Source organism: Cornus florida, unplaced genomic scaffold, assembly GCF_030987335.1.
Source record: "Cornus florida cultivar Cherokee Brave unplaced genomic scaffold, ASM3098733v1 CherokeeBrave_3.0.0_Hap2_Chr04, whole genome shotgun sequence".
Classification (NCBI taxonomy): domain Eukaryota; kingdom Viridiplantae; phylum Streptophyta; class Magnoliopsida; order Cornales; family Cornaceae; genus Cornus; species Cornus florida.
Genome location: NW_026775574.1, coordinates 8,685,736 through 8,708,262, shown reverse-complemented (window position 1 = coordinate 8,708,262; position 22,527 = coordinate 8,685,736). Strand labels below are relative to the sequence as shown.

General features: G+C 35.6%; 4 protein-coding genes across 5 annotated transcripts; 1 reads left to right on the top strand and 3 right to left on the bottom strand.

Annotated features, from left to right (window-relative positions):
* Nucleotides 1-3,810: 3,810 nt before the first annotated feature.
* Nucleotides 3,811-4,449, top strand: LOC132304697 (uncharacterized). Its single transcript, XM_059802427.1, has one exon. The coding sequence runs from the start codon at nt 3,811-3,813 to the stop codon at nt 4,447-4,449; it is 639 nt and encodes a 212-aa protein (XP_059658410.1).
* Nucleotides 4,450-7,448: 2,999 nt separating this feature from the next.
* Nucleotides 7,449-11,982, bottom strand: LOC132302691 (uncharacterized). Of its 2 annotated transcripts, XM_059799604.1 has the most exons (8): nt 11,507-11,981; nt 9,747-9,827; nt 9,543-9,602; nt 8,845-8,888; nt 8,330-8,372; nt 8,151-8,222; nt 7,958-8,059; nt 7,449-7,877 (listed from the first exon to the last, which is right to left on the bottom strand). In XM_059799604.1, exons 1-8 carry the CDS (start codon nt 11,924-11,926, stop codon nt 7,758-7,760), a joined length of 942 nt encoding a protein of 313 aa, XP_059655587.1. In that variant the 5' UTR covers nt 11,927-11,981; the 3' UTR covers nt 7,449-7,757. The 2 variants fall into 2 exon arrangements, with proteins under 2 accessions (XP_059655587.1, XP_059655588.1); XM_059799605.1 differs by lacking the exon at nt 7,449-7,877 and having other exon boundaries at nt 8,200-8,222; nt 11,507-11,982.
* Nucleotides 11,983-15,013: 3,031 nt separating this feature from the next.
* Nucleotides 15,014-16,992, bottom strand: LOC132302689 (uncharacterized). The gene has a single exon (XM_059799603.1). It carries the CDS (start codon nt 16,446-16,448, stop codon nt 15,399-15,401), a length of 1,050 nt encoding a protein of 349 aa, XP_059655586.1. The 5' UTR covers nt 16,449-16,992; the 3' UTR covers nt 15,014-15,398.
* A 2,325-nt stretch (nt 16,993-19,317) lies between these two features.
* LOC132304696 (putative F-box protein At1g50870) lies at nt 19,318-22,527 on the bottom strand. Its single transcript, XM_059802426.1, has 2 exons — nt 21,421-22,527; nt 19,318-19,488 (listed from the first exon to the last, which is right to left on the bottom strand). Exons 1-2 carry the CDS (start codon nt 22,525-22,527, stop codon nt 19,318-19,320), a joined length of 1,278 nt encoding a protein of 425 aa, XP_059658409.1.

Genomic DNA, 22,527 nt, shown 5'->3' with positions numbered 1-22,527 from the left:
CCAATGACATTGTTAATGCGATGGAGGAAAATGATACAACAGAGTTGTGGCACAAAAGACTGGCTCACATGAGTGAGAAATGATTAGCTCTACTAAGGAAGAAGAGTCTGCTATGTGGACTGAAAAGTACACTTCTGAAAAGGTGTACTCATTGTTTGTCAGGGAAGCAGAGCAGAGTCTCCTTCAAGAATTCCCCTTATTCGAGAAAGTCAGAGATACTGGATTTGGTACATTCAGATGTGTGTGGCCCTATGAAGACAAGAACACTTGGTGGCTCTAGATACTTTGTGACCTTCATAGATGACCATTCAAGGAAGTTGTGGGTATATACCTTGAATTCAAAAGACCAAGTGTTGGTAGTATTTAAGCAATTCCAAGCCTTAGTTGAGAGACAGACTGGGAAGAAACTGAGATGCATTCGTACTGATAACGGCGGAGAGTATTCTGGTCCTTTTGATGAGTATTGTAGACAGCAGGGTATCCGGCATCAAAAGATAACTCCAAAAACTCCTCAGTTGAATGGCATAGCAGAAAAGATAAACAGGACACTGGTTGAGAGAGTGAGATGTTTGCTTTCATAAGCCTAATTGCCAAAATCCTTTTGGGGGGAGGCATTGAGCACAGTTGTTCATGTATTGAATCTTACACCCTGTGTTCTTCTACAGTTTGATGTGCCAGACTGAGTTTGGACAAGTAAAGATGTTTCCTATAATCATCTACGTGTTTTTAGGTGCAAAGCATTTGTGCATATTCCAAAAGATGAAAGGTCCAAACTTGATGTGAAAACGCAACAATGTATATTCCTTGGCTATGGCCAAGATGAGTTTGGGTACAAGCTTTATGATCCAGTTGAGAAAAAAATTGTGAGAAATAGAGATGTCGTGTTTGTAGAAGATCAGACGATTCAGGATATTGACAAAGCAGGGAAATCTATGTCTCAACAAGGTGATATCTTGACTGATGTAGATCCAGCTCCTCTGAAGAATTTGCCATCTCAGGTTGAGAATGATGTTCAAGATAACCACCAGTGTATGGGTGATGTGGATGTTCCCTTACAGGTTCAGGGAGATGTTGAGACTGATAAGCAGGTTACAGCTCCAGAAATTCCACCAGAGATTCCATCCAGGAAGTCTCCCAAAGACCGACGTCCTTCCACTTGGTATTCAGCAGAGCAGTATGTGTTATTGACTGACGGGGGAAAGCCCTAGTGTTTTGCAGAAGCCATAAAAGATGAACACAAGACAGAGTGGGTTGAGGCCATGCAAGATGAGATGTAGTCATTGCATGATAACCACACCTTTGAGTTAGTAAAGCTACCTAATGGAAAAAGAGCTTTGGAAAACAAGTGGATTTACAGGAAGAAACCAAATGGGTTCTCTTCACAGCCACGGTACAAAGCTAGATTGGTTGTCAAAGGGTTCGGTTAGAGAAAAGGTATTAACTTGGATGGGATCTTCTCTCCAGTCGTAAAGATGTCATCGATCCGTATAGCACTCGGCCTAGCAGCTAGTCTTAACTTGGAAGCTGAGCAGATAGATGTGAAAACTGCTTTTCTTCATGGTGATTTGGAGGAAGAGATTTATATGAAGCAGCCAGAGGGTTTCAAAGTGAAAGGGAAAGAGGATTATGTGTGCAAGCTGAAGAAAAACCTATATGGTTTGAAACAAGCACCGAGACAGTGGTATAAGAAGTTTGAGTCTGTTATGGGGGAGCAAGGCTACAAGAAGACAACTTCTGATCATTGTGTATTTGTTAAAAAATTATCTGATGATGATTTTATTATTCTTCTGCTTTATGTGGATGACATGTTGATTGTTGGCAGGAATGCTTCAAGGATTGACCAGTTGAAGAAGCAATTGAGTAAGTCATTTGCTATGAAGGATTTGGGGCCAGCAAAGAAAATTCTTGGCATAAGAATCAGTCGTGATAGGAGTGCCAAGAAGTTATATTTGTCACAGGAGGAGGAGTACATTGAAAAAGTGCTTCAGAGGTTCAATATGGACAACACTAAAGTGGTTAGCTCTCCTCTTGCTACCCACTTCAGACTGAGTACAAAGCAATGTCCTTCTACAGATAAGGAAAAGGAAGACATAAAAAGAGTTCCTTACGCCTCAGCAGTAGGAAGTTTGATGTATGCAATGATTTGCACAAGACCAGATATAGCCCATGCAGTTGGTGTAGTTAGCCGATTCTTGTCAAATTTGGGAAGAGAACATTGGAATGCAGTGAAGTGGATCATGAGGTATCTTCGAGGCACTTCCAGTTTGAGACTTGGTTTTGGAAACGGACAACAATTATTAGTTGGCTACACAGATGCAGATATGACAGGGGATGTGGATACTCGTAAGTCTATTTCGGGTTATTTGATCACTTTTGCAGGTGGGGCTGTAGGTTGGCAATCGAGACTTCAGAAGTGTATTGCTCTTTCTACCACAGAGGCAGAGTTTATTGCAGCAACGGAAGCGACTAAAGAGTTGCTATGGGCAAAGAAGTTCTTGAGAGAACTTGGTTTCAAGTTGCAGAGGTATGTGTTGTTTTGTAATAGCCAGAGTGCTATTCATCTTGCTAAGAATTCAAGTTTCCGTACAAGATCTAAGCGCATTGATGTATGATACCATTGGATCAAAGATGGGTTGAACAATAAGTTACTTGAACTTGGGAAGGTTCACACTGATGATAATGGTTCTGATATATTGACAAAGACCCTACCAAGAGAAAAGCTTGAAGTTTGTTGTTCGATTGCCGGAATGGCGATTCCTTCCACATAGTCTGAAAGGGGGAGATTTGTTGGGTTTATTTCCTTCTATATGGAGGAAAGCCCAAGTGGGGTTTATTAAAGCCCAAAGCCCAGCTCTTTAGGATGAATAACCCTAAGGAAGTCAGAATAAAAAGAGAGGAAGATCAGCCATAGCTTTCACAAGAAAGAGGAGAAAAACGCAGGTTTTTTCTGGTCTGCCCAAATTTCATCAAATGTCCGATCCCGCTTCGTCCGTGGTCCGATCGAGCTAAAATTTGGAGTAGAGGTTCACGACTCAATGAGTTAAAATCTGAACGGTGAAGATTGGATTTTGAGCTCGGGAACAGTGATTCGTACTCGTGAATAGTAACCTGGTTTTGGTTTGTTTTATTTTGCCCAGATTTCATCAAACGTCAGATCCCACTTCGTCCGTCGTCCGATCGAGCTGAAAGTTGGAGGAGAGGTTCATGACTCAATGACTTAAAATCTGAACGGTGAAGATCAGATTTTGAGCTCGGGAACAGTGATTCGTGTCCATGAACAGTAACCGGGTTTTGGTATTTTTCTCTCCAATTCTCTTTGTTTTTGCCAAGATTGTTGATATCTTAATGAGATGTATTGTAGCCTCTAATTACAATTAGAGAAGACTTTGTGTACCCATTATTTTGGTTGATAGTGGAGATTTCAACTGGACTAGGTCCCGTGGTTTTTGTTCCTCACACTGGGGAAATTTTCTATGTAAAATATTGCTTGTGTTCTTGTAGTTTGGTGTGATTGATTTTCTTTTTTATTATTTTCAACACATATAAAATTAGAGATACACTATATTTGCTTGCATATAGGGAGAAGAATTATTTCGCTAATTTGTTTATTGTTATCTCTCCCAACAAATGGGTATGAAACCCTAGCATAAGGCAACAAATAGTCATCCCAGCATTGAAGACATTGAAGACGAGTATGCCTTTTGCATTCGGATTCAAGCCACCGGTCACTGGATTCGATTGTTATCCGCAATACATTTTAGGATTTGATCCTTCTTCCCACAGTACAAAGTCCTTAATAAATGTCCGATTATGAGTATAAGAGGGGATGAACACAAAACACAAATGGAGTACCACATTTTGACTCTCGGCACCAACTCGTGGCGAAATATTGATTCCATCCCCGTTGAGTTGACGTATAGGTGCGCTTTTGATGCTTTTGATAAATCTTATTGCATTGCGGGTGTTATATATTCTTTCGACTATATAGCTGGTTGTAAAGGATATGCCATAGTGGCTTTTGAGGTGGGACCTGAGAAGTTTCGAATCCTCCATCTCCCTCAAGGTATGATTGCTAATAATTCTTGCCAGTCTTTAATAGAAGTTGGAGAACGTTTGGGTCTGATAGATTATGAGTTGAAGACAATCTGCATATTGGAAGATTACGAAAACAACCTTTGGAATAGGCGGAGTTTCTTTCCCGCCAATCATAAGAAACCATTTACAGATGGTGAGGCGGAACCATTTGAACCAATTGGTGCCATTCATACCGGTGAGATTTTACTGAAGTCACAAATTTCAAATAAACTTTTTTTCGATTGGGCTTATTATGATATGGAAAGTAAAAGATCGAGGATGGTTTATGCTCTATCAAACATACCTGGAGATGCAGATGGTGACACCATCTACAACAAGCATGTGGAGAGCTTATTTGGATTGAAGAAGACATAAATTGTAACCAAAGGACTGATCAACTTTTTATTTACTCAAAATTACTAGTTTTTGTTAATTCTCAATTTTGAATCTCTCGTGAAATTTGTGCAACAAATTGTGATTCAAAATCTCAAACTTAAATTATTTAAGCGTTTTAAATTGATAGTTTCGAATGTTTAATAGTTTATGGTTTTGAATCAGCTTCAGTCTTTCATAAATAGAATTCTTTCATTGAAGGATTGAATTTGGTTATAGGGTATTCGAGAGCTTTTATATACCATTTTGCTCAAGCTATTATTATCAGTTTTTGTTATTCTCAATTTTTAAGTATTCAAGAAACTTATTGCAATAATTTGTCATTTCAATTTGGATAATTTTGATGCTCTAGAAACAGAAACATATGTTGTGAGTATAAGGTTGTGATAAAGTTTGTTTCATGGGTGATTTTGCTCTCTATAACTTTTGTAAAAGAACTCCTTTATTGAATGATGGAAATTTTCGTATTTATACTACACACAGTATGTGTTATTAGATGCATCAAGTGATCTAATAAAACATCAACTTGGGTATAATAGGTTTCAGAGGTGAGGAATAAATAGGTGAAAAACAATTTTCTTTGGCCCTTGTTTGGCTTTCTTATAGTTTAAATAACGTTGAGAGAATGGTTTTGCCCAGAATGAAAGTAAAGGAAAAATGCAGACTTTGGAGTGTCTCCGGTAAACTTTGGAGTGTCATGCTTTGACTCTCTACATTTATTAATCAAACTTCTAATCCTTTTTGTCTTGTTGGCATTGGCAATAGTAATTCTAGTCCCGAACACTCCAATTATCGGAAAAAAAGAAAGAAAGAAGAAGATATATGTAGTGACACAATATTTTGAATTTGAGACTTTTGTATAAATCTAAACTTTTTGACTTGTATTAGTTACATGAGTGGTCACTCAGTCGGCTTAATTTGGTTCCTTTAGGGTAAGCTGTCCTGTTGTTATGTATATTATCTTATTTAGGGCAGAGGAATCTAGAGTGTTTGTAGTATTTCTGCACAATATGCATAATGAATCTTTAGAAAATTTGGGAGAAGATAAATTTGAGATGGGACTCAGAGAAATTTCAAATCATCTCACTCCCTCGAGGGATGGGTAGTAATTCTTGTCATTTTTTAATAGATGTTGGCGAAAGTTTGGCTTTGGTAAATAATGAGTTGAAGACAATTGGGATATTAGAATATTTTGAAAACAATCTTTCGAATAGGGAGAGTTTCCTTCCCAGTCATTATGATGGGAAACTATTTGAACCAATTGGTGTCATTTATACTGGTGAGAATTTACGGACTCACAATTTTGATCGGGAAAGTATAAGATTGAGAATAATTTATACTCTTTTAAACATACCAAGAGATGATGTTAGGCAATGTTGTCCGAGTAGTAAAAGGCCAGACCTTTGGTACCTCCCATCCTATAAGTCCAAAGTTCGATTCTCCTCCCCCCTAACCGCTTACTACCTACTAACCATAACCATTATTAGGATAAAAGAGAGAAAAACATGTCCCAACTTTCTATTTTTCCAAAATTATTGGTTTTTGTTAATTCTCAAATATTTTTTTTTCAGGTTTATTTTCAATTTTGAGAATCTTTCATGAAATTCATGCAACAAATTTTGTTTCAAAATCTCAAATTTAAATTATTTAAGTGTTTTAAATAGATGGCTGTTTAATAGTTTATGGTTTTGAGTTAGTTTTGGTCTTCATAAATAGAGATCTTTCATTGAAGGATTGGATTTGTTTATCAGATATTCTTTTTGCCATTCATTTCGGACATGGTCCAGCGGTTTATTTGTTGGACTTTGGAGCTAAGCAAGTTTAAGGTCTGGGTTTGAGTCCTGCTGGTTATTCTTTGTGGCTAGCCTCCGTTGTCTTGTAGTGACTTACCTAGCCCAGGTGGGGAGGCGTATTTCCGGGTCCTCGGGGATTAATTGAGTTATTAAGAGGCTCTAAGGATTCGTGCCATCTTGGATACTCCAGATTAATCGAAAAAAAAAAAGAAGGGGGTATTCTTTTTGCCGAATAAGTGTTCCATTTAGGCGACAATCCTTTGAAAGTAAGAAGTTCCAATGAAAAGTCACCCAAAAATATTTTGTTTCATTTAGCAGACAACTCTATGGAAATAAGAAGTTCCACGCCTAAATCCAAGAAGTTCCATTGAAAAGTCACCCAAAAATATTTTGTTTCATTTAGCAGACAACTCTTTGGAAATAAGAAGTTCCAAAGAAAAGTCACATACAAATATTTTGGCCAATGGGTATTTGGGACAACTCTTTGGAAACAAGAAAAGTTAATTAAAAATATTTTTAATTGAAATTATTATTTAAAAGTGTATATAAATATTAAAAATTCCATACACTTTTATTAGAAGTATAAATATATATATATATATATATATATATATATATATATAAATAGATATAGATATAGATAGGTAAATATGTATAGTACTTTATTGGGCTAAAACTTTTTGGTTAGAACCCTATTTAGACGTTGATTGTGCTTTTTTTCCTGCAGTAAATTGCTAACTGAAAATTTCATTTATTTATTTATTATACTATTGTTTAGGTAACCTGTTATTTCCATTACCGTTTTATGATCGTGGTTTGAAAATTTACAACATAAAATAAAATAAAATAATTTGTTATTTCAAAATTTCAGTTTGGATAATTTTGATGCTCTTAAAACAGACATGTACGTGAAGATTGTGATAAAAGGTCTGAGTATAGAGTTGTGACAATATATATGCATACATTTATATGTTTTCATATCCAAACTGGGAACAAATAAATAATAAACGAAAATCAATCATACAAATCCCAAAATTATTTGAAACAACAAATTTTCTTGCTTTGTCCAGTGAAAATGTCTTGACAAAGCATCAATAATTTCAGAGGCCCCCAAATTTCTCTTTACAATTATAACAATACATATAATAGATCAATAAAAAAAATGTCTTACACTCGGTTCACGGATAATTACTCCATTAAATCATTCCTTGTTATCATAAGAATGTATAATTCATGTACAATCAAAATCAAAGTTTTACATGTAAAATACAAATGAATCTCAGAAATCTATGATATTGGTTAAAATTTCGTTGAACATTCAGCATTCTGGAGACGCGATTCAGTATGAGTCGTCAGTCGAGAAATAATCACACTATCACAGTGATGGTATCAAAAAGATGATTGTTGAATCTTCAGCTGTCTTTGGACGATGGTACTGTAGCACACAGACGACGGTACACATCGTGATAGAGAAATGACCGTTTCAGGCAAAAACACTTATATTGCCTTCTCCAGCCATCTTGGCAGTGTCAATGAAGCCTTCATCCCAAGTCTCGAAAAGAACACAGCATACAATATATGTAGCAAGAACACAAAGGAAGCACAATTAAGCAATAGCTGTTACAATAAAAGGTAAAATTTTAGTTCTCAATCACGCAAAAATAAAAGAAAAAGAAAAGAGTGGTAGAAAAACATACTAGCGTCCCGAAAATGGCATATATCATTCCCATTGATGGAATGGAATTGAAGCCTAAGGCAGTCAGAATATATGTAAGAGAAGCATGAATGTTTATAGTAATCTACAAGCAAACAAAAGACTTTGTTAAGTATATTCTGGATTCTGGTAATCGGTGAAAATAATATCTTAAGGGTACAAGGATAATCAGTTACCAAGGCAAGTATGTTCTCTCTTATTAAGAAAGATGATACTAAAACATACCCCATGGCACCCATAGCTCGGACCTGCAAACGAAATATTTCCCACTCATTGGAAATTTACTCATAACAAACCGAAAAAAACTGTTTGACACTAGTGGAAAGAAATAAAGGAGTGAGAGAGTAAACTCTACCAATGAGCAAACGAAGACTGAGAGACTCCAATTTGCCTCCAACCTGAGATGATGCAAAAGGGACCGCCATGAAGTTATTATATGTATCTGAATCATTCAGCAATTGGGTATTCACAATTTGAAAGAATGAATGAAAGTCAGAAGTGTAGTCCAAAAGGTCATATAAAATTAAAGATTAACAAGGTACATAAATGACATGAATCACTAGTCAATTGGTTCGGAAAAACATTATACAATCAAGTTGCTGCAGATGCTACAGAGAATGAAAATATTTTGTAAAGGAAGATTCAAAAATTTCTTATATTTAAGAATTACTGTGAATAATTATGGAATTCATCCATAAACAAGAAGAATATTGTTATATTTGCTTGGAAATAGAATGGGTGTGATCTGAGACCATTTTACGGGATCTAGAAAACTTTATCGCGAAGTTTGTGCTTTGACTAGAGAGACAAAAACAAATAAGTGTCTTTGCTAAAAAAAAAAAAAAGGGAAGAAAAAAGTGCAATGCATACCTCCACAAAGAACCCATGGTGACACCAACTAACCCGTGCATAAGCTGTCTCACCAAAGCAAGTAAATCATCAGCTATTATATTATAACTGAGACATGCCGTTTAGCCAACAAAGCATATAAGCAGATGAAAAGAAACTATTGGAGAGAAGAAAAAACCAGAGCATGTTGCTCTTAGACAAGAGTAGAAGGTTCACACTATCATTATATAGCTTCAAGGAGATGATAATCTTGAATATTTCTCTGGAAATTTTTTGGTCGCACGCAGACTAAACATCTCTTCATGGGTTTAAACTTCTCTAACCTTTTGCAAAACACCATTGATTGAAAAATATTTACATGAAATCAAAAGGCCCTGCACAATTTGGTATATGTTTTTACTTCTAATTTATGAAAACTTCTGAATATGGCCATTAATTAATTCTTCTTCCATTTTAACTAAGGTCTAAACCCAAAACATATAACAAATATCGCACAACCCTAGAAGTCAGAGCAGATCAAATTTTTATCATAAACCGTAGTGAATACACAAATTGTGGAAGCTATATTATCTACGAGAGTGTTATCTAAAAGATAAAACATAAATTATGAGGAATAGGAACATTCAGAAGTTCAGAACACAGATTAATCAATCCATAACAGTGAGCAGAAGAGAAGCCAGAGTTGTTATGAGAGCTGGAGAATTTCAAAGCATGCTCACCAAATAGGTTAATGCTTTCACTGGACCAGACAAGACAAGTAATAGTGTAGCTGTCGCTACCTGCCAAGACAAAAAGACTATCACAATATTCAGGAGATATTTAAGTAATACTTCAAAAAGTATATATTAATAGTAACAATAATGTTCTAGAATAGGAACTAGGAAAAAAAAAATGTTCTAGAATAGCAGGGCATGATCACAAACCATAGTTTTTCTGCCAGCTGCGACACCCCATCTCATTGAGGAGATTACTATTGGCAATGAGAAGAAACAGCCAAAGTAATTCTGTGCATAATCAAATTGCAATATCACGTTTCCGAGTTAAGTGGTCGAAGAAAGGAGTATAGCACAATACATAATTATATAGATAACTGTTTTCAGTAACTTAGCTGAAAGATGGAAAAATATAAAAACGAAAAATCTAGGCCAAAAGTAGGCATCAAATTCCAAATTTCCTTCCTCTTTTGCCTTTGTCAGCAACAACAACAACAATGATAATAATGCCAAAATGTAAATGATAAGGAAATAAGAAAAAAGAATCATACATAAGCCGGTTATGAAAAATCAACTAGTAACTGGAAGGAAATGCTTTCAAACTAACAGATATTACAAAAATAAACAAATAAAAAGGAATTACAAATAGAAGTATTGGACAGGAAAACAAACAAAAGAGCTACTCTATACAAATTAGTCATCCTAATAGAAAACATGATCGACTCAGTTGGTGACTCGCTCGAGATTGAATTGGTTTAACCCAAGCTTGAGCAATCCGACAACTCAGCTCATTTGCAGCCTAACAAAATTAAATTAAAAATTGTATCTTTTATTTCTATATTCAAGAATTCTATCCCAAAAAGTTTATATAATGACCCATATATGCAAAAAAGAAGAAGAAGCAATACCTATTAGGATGTATTAGGGAAAATTAACTCCCTCCAACCCACTCAACGGTCGGTTGTTGTTGAGAGTTAAATTCCTCCTTCATCACACATAGTGGAAGCATCATCACATCACATCAACAACAGTATATTTGGAGATAACAATTATATACATCCATGCACAGCACAATATTTTACATGATTTACCCAACTCTAGGATTACGTACATGGAGAGAGATATTTCACTATTATGAATCAATAAAGAGAATATACAACCAGATGTCAAAATTCCATTCACTCATCATCTCTTTTGAGGTTACACCGGTACACTCGGAAATTACATATACTCTCCCCTCCCCTCACAACACTCACCCTTAAACTCCTTACATCTTTTCTCTATTCTCTCTCTCTCTCTCTCTCTCTCTACAATTCTCAACCCATCTAATTTTATAGTCTTCAAACCCAATTTCTTGGTAGACAAGTATTCCCCAACTTGCTTACAAGAAGTTATCATATCAGTCTTCTCTAAATTAGAAACCTAATGGGATTGAATTTCCTTCACGAATTTCAACCTTCCAAAATGGAAAATGAAATTAATTCCCGCACACAAATTTCGAGCCACAAACCCAATAGGATGGAATAAATTCATAAGAATATTTACCACAAGAAGTGAAAAATAAGCATGGACCAAAGAAATAAGAAATGCCAACTGCTTAAAGGGTTAGCATTAGAAAATTTATACTACAACAGTGAGCTGAAGAGAAGTAAAAATATTCATTGAACCAACTTTACAACCCAATTCAGCTCATATAACCAGTAAATCACTAAATAGATAAAAGGTATTCCAGCCGAATTCACAGGTTAACTAAATCACAACCATTGAATACATTTATGAAAATGGTGATTGCACATAATGTAGTTTCAGTCTTATTTAGTCCCAATTTTATTTTATTTATTTTTTATTATTATTTTTTGATTCAATTATAATTGACTCGATGATATATAACAAATTTTCCGACGAATAGAAATCAAAGACGATACAACATCAAATAATACATAATACACGCACCAATCTCAAAACCATACCTCGATTGCAAGCGAGTTGCTCAAGAAATACGCCAATCCGGAGACAGCAGCGAACATCGAACACTCCACCAATCTGAGAGTCTTCTGGTAAACGGCACCGTCCGACGCCAAGTCCTCGAGCTCCGTCGAACCGATGTTCTCTTCCTCTTCATTGCTCCAAACTGAAGTTGAAGCTTCAGTTTCTGAAACCCTAAAATGTCTGAACCTGAAATTGGGTTTGGAGAGAGAAATTGCGGGAACTGAAGAAAGAACCGGAGAAGAATAGAGATTGAAACTGTGAGCAAGTTTAGGTTGATAAATCGAAGAGAGTGGAAGAGAGAGAAAGTGAGGAGGAGGAGAGAGAGGGGGTTGGGGAGGGGTAATTTGGGAAATTTGGAGAGTGAAGGTTTGACGAGGATGATGGAGTTTGAAGAGATTCATGGAGGATATATCGGAAAGTTCTTGTCGTTACAGTTTATATATGCACATAATATGAAAAAAATATTTCAATATTATATATACTCCGTGAAAGTCTGAAAAAAAAAAACAGAGTACAAGTTTACTGCTACTATAAATGGGCTCATAATGTAATTGGGTTGAAGTCTAGTTATTAGTTTGGGCTTGAGTTCGAGTATATATAGGTTAATGGCCTGTTACCACCGCCGAAAAGGCTCACAAAGTTTACCAATTGTAGTACGAAGGCCAGTCGGTGAACCAATTTGCAGATCAGATTTGTATAATTTTGAGCCTACCAAAAACCAGCTTTGAACTTTTTTCTGGCAACAAACAAAAAAAAAAAAAAAAAAGACTCAGGTAGAAACTATTTCTTTCTCTTTTTTATATAAATTTTTTGAGGAGTTTAAATACATTACAAAAATATTTTTGAATTAATTATTTAAATTTTTTTGTTGCAACTATAGACATGCAGTGCCTTCTTTTATTATTAACAGAAAAAAAAGACCATTTGAAGTAAGAGTTTTGTTGATTGATAAAAAGAAGATTTTGTAAACTGATAATTATGTTGATACCTCATACTTTGAAAGGCGAGAAAGTATTGATAGACTATAATCCTCCGGCTTCTTCTGAAACTAAATTTAAACCCTCATTTTAAGTGATTTTATTTATTTATTATTATTTTTTTTAACAATCACTATTAATATGAATATCACTGAAAATTTTCAGTTATAATTTCTTTATTTATCTGTTGGCTTTTTTTCATAATTTTTTTGTTGTATGAGCAAAATCCCGAAACACGTTTGGCAAATTTTATTGCAATTTGAATAGTATCATATTTGTTGCTGGAAAAACTTCCAAATCAAAAGCACCAAATCAAGAGCACTATTAATGTTTTCGCAGGATAGCAAAACATTGTAGTTCATATTTTTTATTTCAAAAATCTTACAATAAATTTTACATTACCAAACATGTTTCCAATCACCATTAAACATAAATCACAACAAAAAACATTATTTATGTTCGGATAAAAATAGAAACGCAAAATGGGAACTATTGTCAAACATGCCCGTGGTTAACAAAACAAAACTAATGACGAATTGCATACAATTTTTCAAATGTTGTATATTCTTTTGTGTTTTGCGAAAATATTACTCAAGTTTGTTGAGATTTTTCAATTTTTCTTAAAAAAATACAGCTATATTGTTGAGAGAGCTGGATTGAGATGGAATAGACATGGAAGGGTTGAGGAATGAGCCATCGCTTGAGATCGAGAGGATAGTGGTTGAGAGATATCGCGATCGTAGGATCAGGGTCAAGGAGAGAGAGCCAAAGAGGAATTGGGTTGGTTTTGAAATTACAAATCTCTAATTTTATCGTGGGGTGCTTGGGATTGAAATGCAATCCCAAACGCAAGCAAGTTTTTGGTATCTAAACACAAAATTTAGAATTGAATATTCCAAAACATTGCTACCGAACAAACCCCTATTGTATTTGTTATTGGTTTAATCTTAATATCTTAACCACTTTTTCACTTGACCATTAATAAGAGACAAAGCCCCAACAATGCAAGTGTACTACAATAAATATGTAGTAGTTAAATTTTACTTAATCATAAGCTAGATCCAATAATTACAAACAAGTATGCTCTTTGTCAAATTATTGTAATTAATGGTCTCAATTTAACAAACACAATTCAAAATCAGTCAATCAATAAATAAATAAATAAGAAAAAAAGAAAAAAAGGGAGTATAATGGGGAATGGAACATCATGATTAGGACCAATTTTTATACTCCTGTAATGGGTAATGGAGTATTAATTTAACAAACTAAAACGTTACACCACATAACCATTTGTTTGTCTTCCAATGATGCATTGGGATTGAGCATGCGTGGTGTGTGTTTTCGGGCCATCAATCATCATGTCTCAATATAGACATGCTAGTGCTCCACTCCTCTTAGTATTTTTATTCAATATTATCAAGTGTGCATATGTGTGTGTGTGTATATATATATATATAATTCAGTACTTATCAATCTTCTCTCTCTTCTTCATTTGATATTTTGAATTTCGTAGTCCATTTAGGTGGTTGGTGCGGCCAAAATCTGAAACTAAGACTTCACCCTGTTTTAGTTCTAATGTCTCAACATTTTTGACACAGAGTACACCGAGTTTAGCTGTAATGATAGACCATGATTATCAATACACCCCATTAAAGTCACTTGTTTAAAGGGCAAATTACACCACTGGCCTCATATGAAGTGTGGACAAATCAACACCTATAAAATTAATTATTTTGTCCTTTCTTTATAGAAAAACATAATAGATTAAATTACATTAATGTCCTGTAAGGCTTGAACAAATTAGACATGGGTCAGATGAATTTTGGAGATTAACATATATTTGTAATATAATATATTATCATAATATTTAGAGGTGTGATGTTGTGGTCTGAGTTGGGTGTCAACCATAAATTTTTGGACTTATTATTTTTTTTTTTTTGGGTCGTGAACCTTAATTAGTATCCTCTTCTAACCCGATATATAAAAGTTTTTAGAGTTTGGAGTGGGATGAAATTGAGGAGGGTCTTAAACTTGTAATCTCTTATTTTTTGTATCACCACCGTGAATCTAGATTTTCCCAAACTACACTAAATCTCCGTGAATCTAGATTTTCCCAAACTACACTAAATCTTTGAGATGTTTGTGCATGGTATGATTACTTTTTTATTGTGTTTCTTGATTTATTTTCCCTTGTTAAAAAGGCTTTACTGTTTTTTTTTCATAATTAAATTCACCTTTCGCCAGTTGGAAACCGAGTTAAGAGGTCAAAAGCAGTATCAAGCCCTACAATTTTCTTTCTTTCTTTTTCTGCTTCATTCCAGTAAATTTATTAGACTCCAAAGTTTTAGCACCTGAATTTGCTATAATTTTGCATGTAGTATAAAATGTAAAATGTTATATCCAAATAGTTTGGGGTTCTAAATGATGCTTAAACTCATTAATATTCAAAGCCAAAAGCTGCTCATAGATCCAATTGGTTCATTTCTGCCATTGCCACATTATTTTCAAGGCTTGGGTATGAATTCCTACAAGGAAAAAACTGGAGTATACTTTCACTAACAAAGATGGATGATACAAATATATTCTAACAAAGTAGCTATGATATGCCTACACATTTTCACTACTATTGCATTTGGAAGCACTAAATCAGCGTCTTGAATTTGAAAGAAATTTCGATTCCATAATCCAATTTCGGCATTTATTTTCCCAACAGACAAACATTCACCAATTTTGGGTAAATAACAAGAAGCAGGACAAGACCAGAGAAGAGAAATCAGTGAAGTAACACTGCATCACTAACACAGACATTACAGTTTATAGTTGATTTCTCTCTCTCTCTCTCTGAACTACCAACAGAAGATCACATATGTCACTGCATTTGATCATGATAAAAGCTTCAAGCTATGTTCTCATCCTTCTTAGTTGCAGTTCTCCAACCAGAATGATGCCTGAAAATCCATTTCCAAACCTTCTGAGCTCTCCTCCCTTTTCTGATCCCTCTGTCACTCACTGTAATCCTACAAGAACCCCCTTTCTTGAAAAACCCATCTCCCAAAACACTCCCACATTCACTATGGCCCACAAAACTCCCACTTCTCAATCCACCAAAACCTGAATCTGATGAGAGCTCACTCATTTTTGAAACAGAGTACTCTGTTTTTGACTCTGATGACAGATCAAGCTTCAAGTCAATAAAAGCTGAATCATCCATCCCATTGAAATCACTTTCTTTAACCACAAAAACACCCTTCCTCACACCCTTCAGATTGGACCCAATTTCAGAATCAAACCCATCTCTAAAACCACTCTTTCTGGACTCTGTCTCATTGAAACCACTCTGTCTTGAAGAATCCAACATCATACCACCAGTAACATCAGAAATCTTGGCACTAGAGAAATTGAAGTCACTGCTTTCATCTCTGTAACTACAGAGAGACCTAGACCTTGACACACCCATATAATCAAACACCCAGAGCTCACTCTTCTCATCAAACCCACCAAAACTTGAGCCCTCACAGTTAGTACTACCCTTCTCTCTTTTCTTCCTGAAAAGCCTCCCAATTTTCCAAAACCCACCACCCCTTCTCACATCAACACAGCTACTACTGCTTCTCTTGAGGTGAATAACTTCCTCTGGTCTCTCCTCGTTTTTGGGCTTTGAATGTGACTCGTTCTCTATCAAGAACGAGACCCTCCCAACGCTCCCAACCTCGAGATTGCATGAATTGGGGTTGGAGACCTCGGAGCATGAACACGAAGAGAGGCGTTGCTCGCCGCAGTCTGAGCAGACCAGCTTGATGAGCCTGTCTTTGAGGCATTGAGCACAGATTCCGACTGAGGAAGAAGATGGGTGTTTTTTGCATGGAAGGTCTGATGATGAAGAGTAGTTGAAGTCTGGGATGTCTTTGCCACTGTATTTTTCAACAGATTTGCCTCTCTCTTTCATGGCTTCTCTGGATTTTGAGTGGCACAGAACTTTGGTGGGATTCAATCCACAAATATGGGTTTTTAAGAGTTGGTGTCAAAAGAAGCAATCACATAATTGTGTGTGTGAATATGTGAGAGAGAGAAAGAGAGAGAGAGAGAGAGAGAGTTCCTATAAATTAGGCGTCACAGTAAGAGCATTGAGTACATAAAATCAAATCTATTGTTGTGTGAGAGACTCAATAAGGTTGTAGGTATAGGTGGAGAAGCTAAGAATTGGAGGTGTATATTACTCTGTATGTGTGTGTGTGTGTGTGAGAGAGAGAGAGAGAGAGGTATTCAAGAATGAAGGTACCACACAGCAATTACTTTTTAGAGCAAGATATAAAGAGGCGTAAAGGTTACGTTTACTTTCCAAGAAACAGTGTGATTACAGGGAAGAGTGGTAGAAAATGCACCATGTCTCTGCCAGGTATTATTGTGTTGGATAAGCTCTTAAGTATACAATAGGAAGTTGAGTGAAGAAATGAACCACCACACACTCACTCTCTCTCTCTCCCCCTCTCTACGAACCAGTGAACCACTTTCAATTCCCTTCACGGTGGCTACCCTGCACTTATTATATGGGTTATTGGGTGTCTGAATCGTATTCAGATGTGTTCGGCCACGTAATATTGAGGTCTTAAAATTAAAATTTATTTAATTAAAAAAACTTTTAGTACTGATTTGTGAACTGTTTTTTTTTTTTTTTTTTTAAATTTCAAAACTCTAATTTTATACGGCCCAACATAGCATTAACATATTGAGGTTGAATTCGAATTCTCTTCACTGGATAAACATTTTTGATTTAGCCTTACATATGTTATAGAGAGGGTACACAAAACCTAAGTCAAATAATCGTTCTTAAAAGATGTTGTTCTCACGCTCTGCATATACTTTTACTGCTTATGACTTAATTAGGCATGTTTTTTTTACGCTCTCGCTCTTGAATTCACTCTCACTTATACTCATGCTTCATGTGACTTAGCCTATACAACCTTTCAAACTTAGCATATACAACCCTTCAAAAAAAAAAAAAAAAACTTATCTTCCGTGGGAGATTCTACCGGATAAGTCTTCCTCGGTGAAATCCCTTTATCCTTTATACCAATTTTTGCATGCAGGGGATTCTACCGGATAAGTCTTACACCAATTTTTGCATGAAAGAGCCGATTTTTTTTACAGGACTTCAAAATCGAAATCACATCTCATTCATAAAATTTTGTAATATTGCTAAACGGATTAGATTTCATCTGCATATATATTAATTTTCTTTATTTTTGGATGGAATTCCATTGTTTAAGTTCCTGAAATTGCATTTGACAAATGTACAATCGAATTTGATATATTCTGATTTTGAGTGGAGTACTAGTTTGTAATGATTAGGTATACAGCAGAAAGTTGAGTGAAGCAATGAACCACCTGTCTCTCTCTCTCACACACACACACAGTCTAGTTTTGGACTGCATGAACTGTTGTTGTTACGTTGGCATGGCTAATCACAGCATCCTAGTATCACACTCCAACATCACAAAAAAGGTCTTCGGATCTGTCGGTTTGGGGTCAATCAATCTGTCAAATTTTGCAAGATTTTCTAAATCTCTGTTGACTTTGTTGTGCAAAATGACATTAATGCTCTTGTCCATCTTCATTGTATTGTCCTTCACTTTCTTGTAAAAGTGGTATTGTATGTGAAAGTTACCCATTGGAGAGCATGAACTAAGCATCCATTTTCATTGGACCACCTCTCTACATTCCATCATGATGAATCAATTTATTTAGAGCACATGTGCTACTTTAAATTAATTTTGACAGGACCCATATCTGACTAAAAAGCATCGATCACCGTCCATTTCCATGACCTTGATAGAGATTTAGGGTCCAGATGGTCTATACTAAGGAGCATTACTACTCTTCCTTTTCAAATTGGCCAACTTATCCTCTTTGTATTTCCCTTTAAAGTGTTGGTTTTTTGGAATTCATAAGTTTTTCAAAACAATTTTTTTTTTTTTTTATTATTATTATTATTTTTACTTTTTATGTATTTGTACAACTTCTTAATTTTCAATTTTTAAAAAACAAAAAATTTTGTTTTCAAAAAATTAAACCAAGCATATCCTAAAACTTTTTATTTATTTATTTATTATTTTATAATTTTTTTTTTCAAACTTTTCTCACCCCCCAAGCACTTGATATTGCACCACTCAAACTTAAAAACTTTTCATTTAGACCAAACATTCAAAAGATGTATGTATGAAGTAAGTTTTTAACCAAGCTAGATATAAGTAGTTGACATGTTTCAGTTAGATATTGATCCTCTCTAAACCTACAATGGTGGAACATTCAGATCCTCTTCACGTAATTGTGGGAGAGTTTCATGCACTAGATTTGTCATTTTATACATGTCAAAAAAGAAAATAATTTTAAAGCCAATGAATTAAAAAAAATTCCTCAACCAAATGTTTTTAATTAGTCAATATATATAAAATATAAAAACGGGGGATCATCCACTACTATATCTTTTGCATTAATGGTCAATCATGTATTTGGTTCAAGAATTTCGACCCAAGTATCACTGTTCCGGAAAAAAAAAAAAAACCTATATTCACACATTATATAAATTCACGCACATTGTTATTTGAACTTGGTGGTATCTTCAATTTTATTCAAAAGACAGGAAACAAAACAAAGGCTACCCAAAACAGGCAAGCCCAAAAACAGAACTACAACAAACGAGGGCACCAAGGCCCAACCAGAAAGCCCGAAGGCACCTATCCAACATACTTGCAAGCATTGCAGAGGCAGAGCAAGCAGAGGAACCAACAAAGAGCAGAGCTCAAACATTGACAGTATTATTGCCAAATGACCATACTTGGCACTCTCCAATCAGCAGCCACATTCCTAGAGCTCCTGGAGTCCTTGAATCTCATGGAGAGGAGGCGATTACGAATAGAGTCTTCAATGAGTTTCCGAACAACATGAGGAGAAGACGTTTTTCCAGCATAGGTATGCTTGTTTCGCTCCTTTCATATGAAATATATGGAAGTAGAAAAACACAGTCTAGTTGTAATTGCATCCATAGAAGGGAAATGATTATTGTATCGAATAGTTGCAGTGAATTATTAGACGTACTTTTTTAATTGGCCAATTATGCAACAAATAAGGGAGTGACGCCCTTCAGTTAGTTGTATTTGTTATAAATAGCCAATTAAAAACTATTCAGTTAGACAATTCATTACAAGTGTTCAGTGTGAGTATCACTACTCTCCCTAGAATTACACTTGTCATTCCATACATTGTCAATCCATCTAACTATGAAGGTAAGGCTACGCTCACTGTAGCAAAAACCCCAAGTATGTTGAACATAGTCCCAAATGTAGGAGGAAAAACTATTTTTCGATGTTCATGAGTTTCAGCCTCCCTCATACACAAAGGGCATAGGTCTGAATCACCACTGTTACTGATAAGAACTTGTGTTTAGTGTAGAGTCTGTTGTGTAGAGCAAGCCAAGTGACAAAGGCATGCCTAGGTATGTGTTTGGAAAACCATATAATGTTGTTCCAAGTAGACATGGGCTGCTGATCCACATTGACATTTCTCTTCCTAGGTAAGGGATAGAGGCTAATCAAAATAAGCAAAAGACTTCAAGTTCAGAATAAAAGGGAGAATCATATATCAAAGCCATTCATTCACAGTTCAACATATCTTTCGGTTTCATTCTCTTGCTTAAGCAAATTTTGATCACTTTTATTAGAAACAGTCAAACAAAAGCAAGTAACTCCTCACAACTGACAATTTTGTCAAGCTCATGTTTAAAGCAGTTATCTTCTCAAAATTCTCAATTCAAGCATAATCAACTATTGATTTTTATAAATAGATTTGGCGTTTTAAACACCAAAACTAGAAAAACTATATATATATATTTTCTTCTGTAAGCTCTAGAGAAACCAATTGCTGTTAAATATATCAAATTCAACTACATATATAAAATGCATTTGAAAAAATATTCTAGATCAACAACCTTAGTCCATTATCATCATTTACTACTTTTTGAGAGCAAAAGAGAAGAGGATATGAAAATATAAGGAAAACAGAGGATTATTGTGGCTCCAAAATCAATCACAATCAATTGAAAAAAAATTAGCCAAATGTGAAATGAAACTCCATCTTGAGAAAAGCAGTGGCTTTTGAAAATGAGAAAATATCATGATAATATCTTTTTTGAATTCATATTTTGAACTTCACCTTCAATTTTTGTCTACTAAGAAGTTCAGCATATATAATGTTCAAAACATCTAAGAAAACCATATCAAACTGATTCAAAGCCATAAACTTTAAACAAGACTATTTAAATGATCTAAACTTGAGATTTTGAATCACAATTTATTGCATGAATTTCACAACAGATTCGAAAATGAGAAATAACAAAAACCTGTAATTTTGGACAAATAAGCTCTCCACATGTTTGTTATAGATGCCATAACGTAATGCATATACTTCTCCTTCTCCTCCTCCTCCTGCTGCTGCTGCTTCTTCTTCTTCTTCTTCTTCTTCTTCTTCTTCTTCTTCTTCTTCTTCTTCTTCTTCTTCTCATCCTCCTCCTCCTCCTCCTTCTCCTTCTCCTTCTCCTTCTCCTTCTCCTTCTCCTTATCCTCCTCCTCCTCCTGCTGCTCCTTCTTCTTCTTCTTCTTCTTCTTCTTCTTCTTCTCCTTCTCCTTCTCCTTCTCCTTCTCCTTCTCCTTCTCCTTCTCCTCATCCTCATCCTCATCCTCATCCTCCTCCTCCTTCTCCTTCTCCTTCTCCTTATCCTCCTCCTGCTCCTTCTTCTTCTTCTTCTTCTCCTTGTATGTTTGATAGAGCTTCTCCTCCTCCTCCTCCTTCTCACCCAACATCTCTTTCAATCCAAATAAGCTCTCCACATGTTTGTTGTAGATGCTATGATGTAATGCATATACTTCTCCTTCTCTTTCTCCTGATAGAGGATAAACCGTCCTCCTTGTAAAACATTCCTGATCATAATAAACCCAGTCAACATAACCATCCTTTAAACCTGATCTCACTACTAAAATCTCACCGGTATGAATGGTACCAATTAGTGATATCAGCATACGATATGGCTCTTCAAAATGGTCAGGAAAAAAACCCGGCATATACCAAAGGTTGTTTTCGTAATCTTCTAATATATATAATGTCTTCCCCAAAGAATCTACAATACCCAAACTTTCACGGACTTGTATTAAATTATAGGAAGAATCAACCTTCATACCTTGAGGGAGTGACATGGTTCTAAACTTCTCGGATCCCACCTCAAAAGCCAGTATGAAATAATCTTCAACCCAACATTCTAAAGAATATATAACACCTGCAATGCAACAAAAATTATACAAAAAAGCCCTCCAGCTACTCCCTTCATCTGGGTAGAAATCAATATCTCGCCACGAACTCGTGCCGATAGTCAAAATCTTGTATTGGACTCGTGTGCAGTACTCATCCCCTCTCATATTAACCATCAGACATTTATTAAGGATTTTGTACTCCTGGGCAGAAGGATCAAACCCCAAGATGTATTGTGGATAATATCTGTATTCGAGACTTGGCGGTTCCAACTCAGAGTCCAGAAAAGAATTTAGACTCTCTGCACTCATTATTTCCCTCATCTTCAATGGTGGGATGACTATGCGGACCCTTGTGCTAGGGTTCCATATGCGGTCTCGGATACAAACTAAGCCATTGACACACTGTATTTTGTCTTTAGAATTATATTTTCCCCAGCGTACCCAGCCTTCAGAACGCGGCAGTTGTAGGAGGTGAACGATGTCTGAGCCAATTTCTGGATCTACAGAGTAGATATCGAAATTGTCATGACTAATGAGGATTCTGACCCCACCACGTCGAGTATGAGAGTGCTTGTGGTGCGACTTAATGAAAACTGGGTCGTGAATAATGGAGCACCAGAGCTTAGAAACACACCTCAATCTCAGCAATGTTTCCACAGGAAGTTGCTTCAATATCTCGAAAATAATGTCTTTGGGAAGTGAAAACTCTTCGCCTTTCTCCTCCAT

Coding starts and splice junctions, on each gene's coding strand:
- LOC132302691 (XM_059799604.1), bottom strand. CDS start 11,926: ATGAATCTCTTCAAACTCCATCATCCTCGTCAAACCTTCACTCTCCAA. Junction 9,828..11,506: donor GCAACTCGCTTGCAATCGAG/GTATGGTTTTGA, acceptor GATTATGCACAG/AATTACTTTGGCTGTTTCTT. Junction 8,223..8,329: donor CAGTCTTCGTTTGCTCATTG/GTAGAGTTTACT, acceptor TTTCGTTTGCAG/GTCCGAGCTATGGGTGCCAT.
- LOC132304696 (XM_059802426.1), bottom strand. CDS start 22,527: ATGGAGGAGAAAGGCGAAGAGTTTTCACTTCCCAAAGACATTATTTTC. Junction 19,489..21,420: donor CAGGAGAAAGAGAAGGAGAA/GTATATGCATTA, acceptor TTCATATGAAAG/GAGCGAAACAAGCATACCTA.
- LOC132302689 (XM_059799603.1), bottom strand. CDS start 16,448: ATGAAAGAGAGAGGCAAATCTGTTGAAAAATACAGTGGCAAAGACATC.
- LOC132304697 (XM_059802427.1), top strand. CDS start 3,811: ATGAGTATAAGAGGGGATGAACACAAAACACAAATGGAGTACCACATT.